The sequence below is a fragment of the Rhopilema esculentum genome, chromosome 11 (assembly GCF_057945365.1).
Source record: "Rhopilema esculentum isolate cy_ngs chromosome 11, ASM5794536v1, whole genome shotgun sequence".
Lineage (NCBI taxonomy): Eukaryota > Metazoa > Cnidaria > Scyphozoa > Rhizostomeae > Rhizostomatidae > Rhopilema > Rhopilema esculentum.
Window position 1 is genome coordinate 10,991,133 of NC_142825.1, and position 12,978 is coordinate 11,004,110.

The 12,978-nt window shown below is 38.8% G+C and overlaps 1 protein-coding gene across 1 annotated transcript in view; it reads right to left on the reverse strand.

Annotated features, from left to right (window-relative positions):
- LOC135694200 (uncharacterized) overlaps positions 1-4,964 on the reverse strand; it is a 31,521-nt gene extending 26,557 nt beyond the window's left edge. The window contains exon 1 of the mRNA XM_065212899.2: positions 1,545-4,964. Coding sequence (XP_065068971.2) covers positions 1,545-1,941 — 397 coding nt within the window. The 5' untranslated portion in view covers positions 1,942-4,964. The remainder of the gene's footprint in view (positions 1-1,544) is intronic.
- Between the last annotated feature and the right edge of the window lie 8,014 nt (positions 4,965-12,978).

Consider the following 12,978-nt stretch of genomic DNA (forward strand, 5'->3'; position numbering starts at 1 on the left):
TGAATGTGAATTTTTAACTGAAATGACATTTTACCGGTAATTTATGGCGACTTAGCCTCGTCAGTATTTGAAACTTATTAGCCTATTTTGTCATATTGGTTCCTTTTCAATTACATCATTTCCTTAATTAACACCGGAGTATTTCTTAAAGAAATATAGAAATGGACACGTCTATGATACAAGCTCAGTTTGCCATCAAACTTCACATATAAAGTATTCTCTTGAAAAGATTCTAAATTGATATCTTTATGCTGTAAAAATGATGAGGAATGTGCCAGCAGGAAGTTGCCCAAACAAAAATTGCACCCCCATTTTTACGCAGAGTACACATTTACCCGTGGCACGCGGTAAAGTTATTTCCCTAGTTATTTCCCTCGCAAATAATCATTAAATATAGGAAGATAAACACAGACCTAAACGCTATGTTGGGATGGGGTCGGTTTGGGGTAGGATGGGGGTCAGTTTGCGGTAAGAAGGGGTCAGTTTGCGGTAGGATGGGGCTAGTTTGGGGGTACGGTGGGGTGGTATTTTTCAGTGCATAACAATCAGCTGATCTTTTCCATAAGCATAGGATGTATTGAAGATAAAAGGTAATGGAGAGAAATTTCCAAGAACATGTCATTATCGGGACATTTGCCCCAACCCATTCGAGTTTTGAAACTTTTAGCCAAGGTTCATCATAAAATTGTATCTCTCTTGTCAGTAATCGTCACTGTCTTATACAGAAGTGTTCTAAAAATATATTTGATGCTGCAGCCAATATAAATATGGTATTTATAATATTCACCACGGCCTTCCCTTAATACATGCCAAAACGTCTATTACCACTCTATGACGTCAGAGTTGTTGAATACGAAAAGTCCCAATAGAAATTTGAATACAGGGGTAGTTACATTCCTATCAACTGATATTTATATCTCCCCTCCTCAATACAAAAATTGATACGAGATAAAATTGCTTTGCGCATTAAAAATATTCCGGTGTTAGTATCAAGGTGTGAATTTATTACGATTAATTTTCACCTTGACTTTGCGGTTGAACTCTGCTTTATACTATTATCCTTGTCGAACGAAACATACCCAAAACACTGACACCTGTCGAATATCTCAACATTGGAGATAAATCTTACGAACGAAGTTAATCATATCATGTGTTTTCATCAACATTCAGAGCAAACAATAAAACATTGGAAATTAGGTAGGAAACTAATTTCAAACAACCAAGGTAAGGAAGAAAAACAAGGGAAAGAACAAGATTTACACGAAAGGATTTCCAGGAATTTTCAGATTCAGCAATCGGATTTCGAACAGAAGCGTACGAGATGTTATGTAGTAATTTGCCCCTCGAACTCGGCGAAGAGAAAAACAGGGTTTGATCTAGTTTGAAGTTTCTGCCATAAACGTTCATAAATCTAGATTTAGAGCCACGCGCACGACCAAACAATCACCCAATACTTGTTATGCTGCCCACGTGTGAATTGCCCTTATGAAACGTTTTACTCAATAATCCAAACTAAAAAACCAATAACGAGAAATCTTACTCACCAATACAGGTTGCATTCAGTTTCTCCGCATTCCTTATGCGCGTTAAAACCAGATTGTTTTGGTATTTGTCCTCTCTGCCTGTTACAAATTTTTTCCTGCCGAGATCGAGAAAGCCTAAACCATGACGTTTCTCGCTACTGTCCTTCGTTACGTCACACTTGCCGAAGTTCACGACGTAAAAAAGTAACAAAATCATATAAAATACTTCCACGAAATTGTTGTGAGCCCCTCTCCAGACCATTTTGGAAGGAAATGATTTCCAGCGATGCATTTTATAGAGATTTGCAAGAAGGATTAGAGCTGTCCTTCGAATAAAATTCTTCAAAATAAAATCAGACCCATTGGAGTCATCAGTAAACCTCTTCCAAACTAATTGCCTCTTTGCTTCAATTGACATATACTACGGACAATGGCCGAGAACAATTCGACGATATTCCATCCGCAAACGAGTTTTACACGTCAGTGCTTCTACCTTAGATGAAAACTTTGTCAAAAACTTGTGTGTATAAGCAGATCCGGGAGCACGCTTAATAGCTGCACGAACAGTTTACTGCCTTTGAAAATAGCTTCCTCGATTGAATTGCTTTCCCCTCTTTTTATACATACGGTAATGTTCGGCTTCGTGTAACGCCAGGATTAGTGGTGTTAACTACGTGTTTGACTTGATTCACGCGATCATGTAAAAGACCAACAACAAACCGACGCCAAACGGTGAAGGAACACATACGCGAGGATTAATGATTCTGCATAGCCACTCTGCTGTGTGTAAAAACCAACGCGATTTATATGGAAGCAAAGTGATCTCGCTCTCAGGTCTTTACAGCTCGTCTTTTCATCTAACCTATTTTGTCTTTTCCCGCATAATCATATTACGCAAAGAAGATAAAAAGAAGTAACTTCACAGCCAATGTATTCATGAAATGTTTGCATTATTTAGTGTATCCGCAAGGTCACTGTTTCGAGATTTTTATCATTTTAAGAGGTCTTGTCTGTGTTATGCCTACAAAAATACGTATGGAACCAGTGCACAATCGATTTACGATGTGGACTGTTCGAAATAAGTACACATACCATGTGCTTCCGATACGTTCCTTTATAGATAGTTGGGCAGACGTATTTGCCCATGGCCTCGATTCAATGTGCAACGCGCAACACAGATCTCTCGCAGCGGGTAAGCTGACTGCCTAATCCTCGGTTCTATCGTGGTTAGGAGCCTTTTGTTTGAAAATCCTGGGAAACATTTGCGGGATTTGAGAACTGTTTTGTGCAAAAAGTGGATAAAATCGAATCCGTAATCTGCCATGTGGGGGCTCTTCTCACAAGCCAATCCATTTTTCAAGCATCGAAAGACATCTCTGTCCGATTAGTCATGTCAGGAAGAGAAAGCCTTTGCATTCAATCGCTTATTAGCCTTTCTGCATAAAATGATATCTTGTTTTGGCCTCATGAAAAGTTCCGCCAGTGAAACGGAGGGCAGCGTTGGCTTTACGATTCGTTTGCAAATTGAAAGACTTCCATTTCTGAAAATTCTGTAAAAGCAGCTCTAACAATAACACACAAAACGGAATTTCTTAAAAACCTTAAAACAGAACATCTAAATGATGTATGTGAAAAGGTGAGAAGGTTTCTACACGTGCTTGCTCTTGATAAGCGCAAAAAACAAATATCAATATTAATTTTTATTTTTATGATTCAACAAGCATTTTATTAAGTGGAGTGAGATGCTTGTCCCATACTACTTTGAAAGCACCAGTTTGGAGCTCTGCATGCAGAGTTTGCATTCGAGTTCGATCTTTCTATCTCTGAAGTTCCAATGTTGGGCACTCCAATGAAATGCTGAAACGGGCCCCAACTTTTAAGGGGAAAAGGCACCTGATGTAGAGTAAAAGCCAAAAACTGCTCCTTTTTCACAAAAGGCCCTTTTCTCTTCTGACAAAAGCACATTTATCTTGGAAAGGGGACACTTCTCTGGACATTACCCTTATCTGAACAAAATGGGACACTCTTTCTGACAAAGGGGCTTTTTTGACTTCTTGTAAAAAGTAGGATGGGTAAATTATGCTTCCATGCAATCTAAAAAGTTTACTCATTTGCAAGCTCGACTTTCCAAGGTACATGCCTTTTGTTCTATAATAACACGCTTTTCACCGACGCTCGATTCGAGAAGAAGGAAACTAGGAAAAACGTAAGATCATGACCAGCCCAGATATAAAATTAGAATATGAAAAAAAATGTGTTTTTCGAAAATTTGTAAACAAAACAAAACACAGCCAGTCGTGCTGCTAAGACAATCTTGTCAAACCGTTATTAAGTTGTCTTAGATAAAATGTGTAGAGTATATAGTTGTAAAAGACCTGATGTTGAAATTGGAATAACTTTCTGAACACCCGAGCCTCATATTCTCAAAAAACAACATCGATCCTCGAAAACACTTTCTGGTTTTTATAAAAGTGTTTACATATACCTTGTAGAGCTTAACCGGAGTTCTGACCGTGTAGGGCAGAAGAGAAGAGGCTCATAAATGCGTTACAACAAATTAAGTCTTAGCAAAAATCGATGTCTCAAACTAACTAATTTTATTTGCTCACGCTGAAGCTAACAATTTGCCTGACAAAACATGTAAATCTTGCGGAATGGTTCGCGCTTGAGTGCTGAGGTAAATGTATAAAAAGATGGCGCGTCGATTAAATGTTCAGAACACACACGATTCACGGAGAGGAGTACTAAGATAAGCAAGGACCGTAAATCCCGGGGGGGGACGGGGGGACTGGACCCCCAAAAATCTGGAGCAAAACGATTTGTTTAGAAATTATCGTCATTTTCTTTTAAAGAAAGGAATCCCCAGTAGCTGGGTTAGAACCTAACAAAGTTTTGCTGAGTTATTGAGTTATTTCGAATCCGATATGGTTTCAAGAAAAAAACGCTTGCTCTCGAATAGAAAACACCTTTTCTTTCTTTTCTCCAACGTCTGTCACTAGAGTTTAAGCATTTCCCCAACATCTGTCACTAGACTCTCCGAGAAACAATAATCTGTGTTCTTCTGAGAAACGTCGATTTGTCTAATCTGAACGGTATAGTATTTTGTTAAACTTGGCCAGGGAGATGCTTTTTTAGCTATTTAGAAGGTATGATTTCAAAAATTTTCTTCCACGTCGGCCCCAACCATGGTGGGTCCCCCTACATCACTAAACGTGATTCTCAGGCCCCCCCCCAGGCTCAATTTATTCAAGCTGTCTCTGGAAAATGTTATCAACTCAACTAAAAAAGTCAACGTGCTAAGAAATATCTATAAATACCTTCTATAAAGCTGAAAACCTTACTAAATCTAAAAATCTTTCTTCTTTATTAAGTCGTTTGCCCCTCAAACTGTTTCCATGTACACATACCATAACTTGCTTGGTGGTGCCATGACCCACTGCACACTTTATATTCATTCGCTTTGCTGACCCCCCCCCCCCCCACCCCCCTCCAATTGACATGGCAGATTCACGGCCCTGAAGATAAGGCAGAAAGACTATTGGAAACCGCTTAACAGGGTTCTAAATACCATGTCCCTTGCGATATTCTAAATTTAGTTTTGTGTTGTTTGTGTAGGGAGGTCAAGAATGCCATATCTCACGCCGAATAAACAAAGCATGGTTTTTTTGGGCAGCTGAAAATAAACAGGGGTAGAGGCAGCGTCTTCCTTCTAATGCCATGTAAACCTGGTGCTAATTTGCAGTTTTGCAGCTTCTGGTCAATTGCTTTGGAATGCCTTTGATGTATAATGCGAGGCACAAGGGCGCCACAAACACCATCCTACCGATGTTGATCGAGAACGCAGTTACTAAGACTTTGTAAACAAAACCAGCCCAGTCAGATTTCGTAAACAAATTTTCATGGCTGCAGGAATCTTTGAATAAAAATTAACGGGATTATATAAAAAAGTTTCCCCTGCGTGATCCTGATTCGGGATGAAGGCCGAGGGATTACGCGAGGCCGAAATTTCATGTAGTTGCATTGTTCAGTGTACATTTCAAGAGGAAACTGTTTGCCGTTACTTGATGGTCGCCTGGGTCGAGATTACGCACCTCGCTGATCCGCACCTGCAGGCAATATATTTCCATGTCTATGAATATTTCTTTTGCTGTGAATTTGCTTTAAGTCCATTTTATATATAGTCCATTTTAAAAATTTGATTCAAATAGCGTAGCTACAAGGGGCATGGTTGGAGCAATAACCATTTACTTTGTCCAATTTCTTTTCAAAAAATTCTTTTTAGATGTTGATTTGAGATTTGTAGAGACTCTTAGAAATGTATCAAAAAATGAATGCTATTTATTTCAAGCATGCTAGCAAGTAAGCATCCTTGTGGTATTGCTGTAAGACCCCTTCATGATTCCTTCACCTCCCCACTTGATTTACTCCGGACATGGTGTTGTTTAGCTAAGGTCTTCAAGAAGATCTAATCATTGCGGAAATTCTAACTTTGGCTTTTCCCTGGCAGTAATTGGAAAGTAGACAAGGTTTCAAGAAGACCTGTGTATCCGTGCTCTCTGCGACAACACCGTGGATATCATTGAAGGCTCTTGCACAACCGCCTATAATTCGAAGAACCAGCCTAATATCGTGCTGCATGAAAATACAAAACAGTCAATTTCTCAAGACAACTACACCACTAAGCATGCTGATTGTGCAACAGCCTTTAATGCCATAACAGGGCCAATTTAGTCTTCTTTCATTACGTCATACAAAACCTATGGCTGTAATAAATCTTGCTTTGATTAAAAAGTTACTGATTCAGTGGTGAGCTTTAAGCTGGTGAGAAATTATCCAAACTGGTTGAATGTCCACCTGAAAGTCATATTGTCGTTGAAGCTTACATTTGTTTGCACCCAAGACCCACCGAATTCCTAATATTCATTAAAAAATAGCTTCTTTCTCATTTGGTTCATTTAATAATTGACAAACTCTCGAGACTCCACCAGGCTTAAAGTTGAGAGACACTGAAGATTAACAACTGGTATTAATTCAAAGACTATGCAGCCTGCGCCCCAGTCCACAATGCTGCCACATTTATGGACTGTGCGATATTGATAAATATCCTGTCCAGGCAGAGGACTGGGTCTAGTTTATAAAAATGAGTCCTGCGAGGTTTGAACCGTTGACAATTTCAACTAATTGCATAATTCTGTAGGGTTGCATAAATTACCACCAGATTCTGGTGGAAACTACGGACAGGATATTTATCAATAATGCACAATCCATAAATGTGGCGGCATTTGTGGACTGGGGCACAGGCCAAAATTATGCTGTCATTCGCGTTTTTTCTTTGCGCGGGAAATCTACCAAAAATTCTTTCGCATGACGTTTTCAAACGAAAAGGATTGTCCGAGTCTAGTTGTTTAATGCCCTTGCTAACATCTTCACAATTCAATTTTTAACTATCGATACTAAGTGTAACTATGATAAGCGGGAGGACCTTATTGGACCAGATTGCGTATATACTTTTTCTAGAAGGCCTAAAATGTGAAAACAATACTCAATCCTCTTTCAAAAAACAGTTAGAGTGTCTTGTCAAGCAGATTTCTATCTCTGGGCCTAACATGCTAAAATGGAACTATAGAAAGCCGTCAATAAGAAAAAACGAATATTGGTTCTCTGCCTTATATCTGGGCTGTGCATTAAGTTTAGTAAAACTAGCTATAACTTCGTCCTGAGAAATTAAATCGATTGTTTAGCTGGGAATACTTGCTAAGAGAATGGTTCCATTTTGGGCGCTTACGTAATTATTGGTTTCCGTACCGTAAAATTAAGGAAATGAATAAATCAGTGTATGTAACTCCAAAATAATTTTAGATGCGTCTGACTGGTGATTTTCGTCGTTATTCAATTTTTTCTCGCAAACTTAATCGTACAAACAGAAGGCAAAAATACAGAAAACAAACAGTAGCCAACATGCATTTACAAGTTTGATGTCTTCCTAGTGATGAATATATTTGAAAAAAATCTTATTTTGTGACGTCATCGTGCCAATAAATACCTGTCCTATGATTAGTTGATTGTTCCTGAGTTGCATTGAGGAAATAAGTACCTTTGGTACGAAGGCCTGGCCTGAATTCAGGCTCGGGGCTCGGAACTCGTAAGGATCGGGGCTCGGGACGACGGGATGAGAAGTAAATAAGAACGTTTGATTATGAATGACGTCTTTCAGCCTATTTCCTCTCTTAATAAATTTTTCTATTTTTTCCTTCCGTCTAGCTTTTTACGTCCAGGTCTGATCTCAGGGTAACCAGAGTCTCAAGAAACCGACGAGGCCGTATCATAGACAAAAGTGATGGCAAAGGAGTAGACTGCGAAGGAAGAAGGTTTCTGTTTTTCTAATCCCCAATCCAATACATAAATCGGAAACGAGATTTAGATTATATTTCTGAAACCCGTTGCGGGGATTCTGGCACCGAGGATAGGAAAGAAACAAAAGAAGTCTGCAACACTACGCTAGAATTTAGAATACAATTTGAGTGGTATCACAACCCGTTGGCAAAATGTTGACAAGAACAGTCGCAGCTCTTACCTGTATTATGACCCTTTCGAACAGTTTCGGTATTTGAACAGCCAACGATATATCGGATGCAAGGGCCAGCAGGGTGTTCCAAGGAATTTGGGTGCAGTCTTCCTCAAGACATCTGACAAGTCCTTCAATCTTTGAATAATACGTAGGTGTAATTAGAGCATGCAGTACTTGACTCAATGTGCTACATGGTTTGATTCTAATTAACACATTCGTGGTCAGTTACAATATGGTCACTTTGATCCTAATGAGCATTGGCGTCCCACTAAACTAGGTCCTAAACCAGGCTGACCACCCTTCAAGGGGGCCTTAAGCTTGCTGTGGTTCTGGGAATGTGATTTCGCAGCAAAACCCAACCAATATTTACAAGAGAACAGCTTTCTGGCGGCTGAAAAATCAGGTTTTGATCCTAAAGGACGATGTACGGGTTTAATATTCAACGAAAAAGGTGAGCCCTTGATATGGTGTATCATGAGATTCTTTGTATAAAGAGCCTTTTTTGAGCGGTAACTTTCATATCCTTCCACTCAAATCACAAAGCAGCTTTGGATTTTGCAGGGGAGCTGACATCAAATACACCGAGCGCGGTGTTCCACAAGGATCGCGTTTATGCCCATTTCTGCTTCCTATCCAACTCAATAACCTACTAAAAGTTGTCCAATACTTTACGAATGGTTGCAGGCTAACAATTTATTTCTAGATGCTATAAAAACCAACAAATGCAGATTCAAAAAGATCGAAATAACAACTATTGATGGATAACTTCCGTTTCAGTATCCAAAAAGGACAGTGCAGAGACTGGAACTGGAACTGGGAAATACTTTCATGGAAAAGAACCAGATCAATTGCCTTTGAACTTTAAGTAGATAACTAATATATGTCCATGTAGTGTCCGTGGTGCAGTGCCCAATACATGTGCACATAAAGTGCAATATGTGTTAAGTTGATCTACCCACAAAAGAGGGTTGAAGAGATGAAAAATGTACTTTGATTTTCTTCCAATGCCAACATACATATTTTTATCAGTTTGTATATTTTTTACACATTGTGTTGCATGGAGAGGCCACTTGCATTTTTATTGGAGATACCTGTTGCAAGCCCGCTTTCCAATTTTCGATTTCAATGTTAAAAAGTTCTTTTCAGGAAAACGTGTTAATCAACTCGGGTTACGGCAAGGAGACAACGCACAAAAGAGGGTGATGGCAATGGCCTACACGGGAGGGGGGGGGGGGGGGGGCGCTGTGGGAAAGAGGTTTGGGCCTGAATCAGGATCTGACGAGATGCCATGTATGATTGGCCAACGCGAATCCACATTGGCGATCTGAGTTAGTGAGACTAATATAACGAGGGAATAAGCAGATCCTCGCTCGTCTTGAATAACCATGGAGTTAAGGGGTCTGCCACAGAATAAATCTGTATTCCACTCCCACATTCAAGGCTAGCATCTACCGATGAATAGGAATGCCATATAAATAGGCAGGCATGATTGGGGTATCTTGGGGCAGACAAATGAATGAAGATGTTCATATCTTCGGTTTCTGTGATGCCTCAGAAAGTTAATGACACTTTTAAATTTCATTGTCTTAGAAGGATGTGATCATAAATACAATAACACAGGCCATAACCACGCTCAGATCTATACCAAGCACAATATAAGGGAGGGGGGGGGGGCACATGATTACAAATAGTTTCGCTGAAGAGGGCTTCTAGACTCAAGATGATTGTTCTCTTTACATGATGCAACCCCATCCTAAATCAAGCCCACCTTCAAACTGCTATACGGTCCACTGTCCTTACAGAAAAACAATCTAGGGCTCGGATTCAATTTTGGTTTGTTTTTGAGACGAGTATTACCAACTACTTTACCAAGACTAAGTTACTTAACCGATATTCTTGTAAATAGATCCTCTAGTTTCGTCAAAAATAAATTTGGATCAGTTGATTAAAAATTGCATTTTCTAAAACCCAAGCCCATGAAATCTTTATGACATTATCGACTTAAAATTTCTAGAATTTAATTCAGGGTTTCTTTACAGGAAGAAGCTAACAATGTGAAAACAAATGCGAGGTAATTCAAAACAGTCGAATAACTCATGACATAAACCTAAATGGTTTTATTTCTAGCTAAAACTATGAGTAGTTGTCGAGACTGTTGATGTTCTTGATTCAGCTTGATAGCTTCCATTCAACTAGTCCATGTTATTGAAGGTAGACATGATGAAGTTTTCAATCTTAATGAATCCTATAACTTGTGATTACCGAAGAGGTTAAATGCACCATCTATTTTGAAGTAACCCAAACAGTCCCGTTTCTGTGTGGCTTCTTTCGCAACGCCTTTTTCTCCAACAGTGCTTACAAAAACGAAACCAAGCATTATGTTTGCGACGGTTTTTTATAAGATCTAGCTAATGTGCGTTTGTATATTTTACTAAAAGACATGGAGCAAATATTTGAGATAATTTCTCATCAAATTCCAAAGGAGAAATTGGTTATGCAGCGTGAAAGCAGCCCACCCTTGTTGCTTATAAGGAAATGCGTCATACAACCGATCGTGACTTTCATGATTTTATTTTAGAACAATTAAAATATGACAATCTGTTGCAAAAAATCACAGCTTCGAACTCAGAGCTTGGTCTTGGCTTAGAGCTAAATGGAAGTTTAAACAGTATATTGTAACAGATACGTGCCCACTTCTAAGAGTACTAATTCATTATATAGAGAAGACCTTGGGCATATTGCATCAGTAAATAGGTGGGGCACGGCAATCAATGAAAATATTCCGTATGTTTAGAAATCATGATGACTTTTCCTATAAGATTATGCAAAATTGGCTACAAAATATTCCAGCAGATTATTGGTTAACTTTCACAAAACCTTAGTTGAGCTCATATTATGGGTGAATCAACTTTATATTTTTTACAGAAAACATAGCACAGATGTCTGACTCTCATTTTCACCAAACAACAAGGTATTTTCCCCAAATGGCCTATTCTTACCACTCTACACCTAAAGCTGAGAGTCAAAAAAGACTTCAAGGAAGTTTTGAATCGAAGCCAGGAAAGTGTTTCCGCCATAGAAATAGGATCTTCCCTTAAGCTCTGTAAACCTTCCAGAGGAAACTGAACGAAAACATATCGGGAATTCGCACAGATTCTTCTGCTTTCGTGAGCATCGCTGGTGATCTTCTTTGTTTCATGGCTTATTCGACATACGTGTATTAGATCACGTATATTCATACATAAGATTTTATTGTGACGCTAGTAGATGACCAACGTGTGATATGAAGCTTTGCCTGAGTAATCGAAGAAAGCAAAGCGGAAACCCAGTTTACTTTTTCAGTTTACTGGTCCAAATGGAGAAACTTTATAATAATATATTTAACAAGTGGTCACACTGTTTACAAATATAAATGCATGGATTTTTAGGCAAATTCAAATTCAATGTAGTCGGTGATAAATGTAAAATCTGGACAAAGGAGAAAAAAAGTTATTTTCTTTCTTAGGGCTCTGTAACATATTACAAACATTACACGCCAAAAATTGCAGCAAAGAAATGTCACTTGCGTTTCAAATAGGAAATACTACGAAAATAATGCTACGATTCCATTGTCCGATTAATTTTCAGCCCCGAAACAGTCCAGGGACCGTACAAGTGGGCCATATCTCCTTTATACAATTACAAGATAGCAAAAATGATGAAAACGCAAAGACCTTATAAGAGACGAACACAGATATCTAAAGAAGAATTCTACCATTTTATGAAGACACACAAATTGAATTGACACTATTTAAGAACCCAATTACTTTAAAATCACTATGTAAAAGCATAGGGAAAGAACAGAATTTATAAATATTGCATAAGGTGCATATTTAGAAGTCAGCTAGCCACCCATGACACGGTTAGGCGGTCAATGAGATGATCAGCCGAAACTCTAACATATGAGCTGTGTAATCAGATAAATGCAAAACCGATTTGAAGAGCAATAATCTGGACAAATGAAAGAATGATCGTGCTATCCATAAGCGAGATAAAAATCTCACCAAGCGATAACAACAGCAAAAGGAAAAAAGAAACAAATACAGTGGCAAGGTCGCCTAGTTAGCTGTAAATTGATCAAAGTGAAATGACTCTAATATGAGTTACTGTGCCAATTAAAAAGAAAATGTCGAGCCAAAAAACATGGTAGTAAAAACCAATGGCAAATCTAAACTTAAAAAGGACGACAGTAAATAAAATAGTACCGAAACCGTTTGAAGATAGAGGGGGCTAACTTGCGTGCAGACTCTACAAAGAAGAGCCTGCACGCGAGCTAGAGGGGGACTGATGTGTTTGCAGAAATAGTTCCCATAGCAGAAAAAGCAGGTACTGCAGCCCCCTTCAATATTAATTTTACTCTGATTACTCTGCATTGATTCATAATTGAACAAAAGGACAAAAGAGTTTCTAAGCACTTCTATACCATTGAAAGCGATGTGGGATGCCTGAAACGAGGTTACCAATAAAGGAAAGTTCACAAATTAATGATTCGATGCCAAAGTCGATTAAAATGAAGGAAAAGATCTTCAGTTATTCGAGGAAATTATACAGGAAAGGACAGAGCAGACGTGGGGAACAGCGTTGCAGTGCGGAGAGGCGTAGCCAGGCTTGGTATCCGGGGTCCCGAGCTTGACCAGCAAATAGGGCTGCAGGCAAATGATAATTCTCTACGTCATAATATCAAAGAAGGAAAAAATACACCCTAACCTTTGAAACCAGATAACAGAAAGGTTATTCCCGCTGATTATCCCTACCCAAACGCCTTCTCCAAGTAGATTTCCAATGAAGATCTTTATCACGACAAGGATTTCTTATGGAATACTTTAATGATATAATATTCAGAGCAAA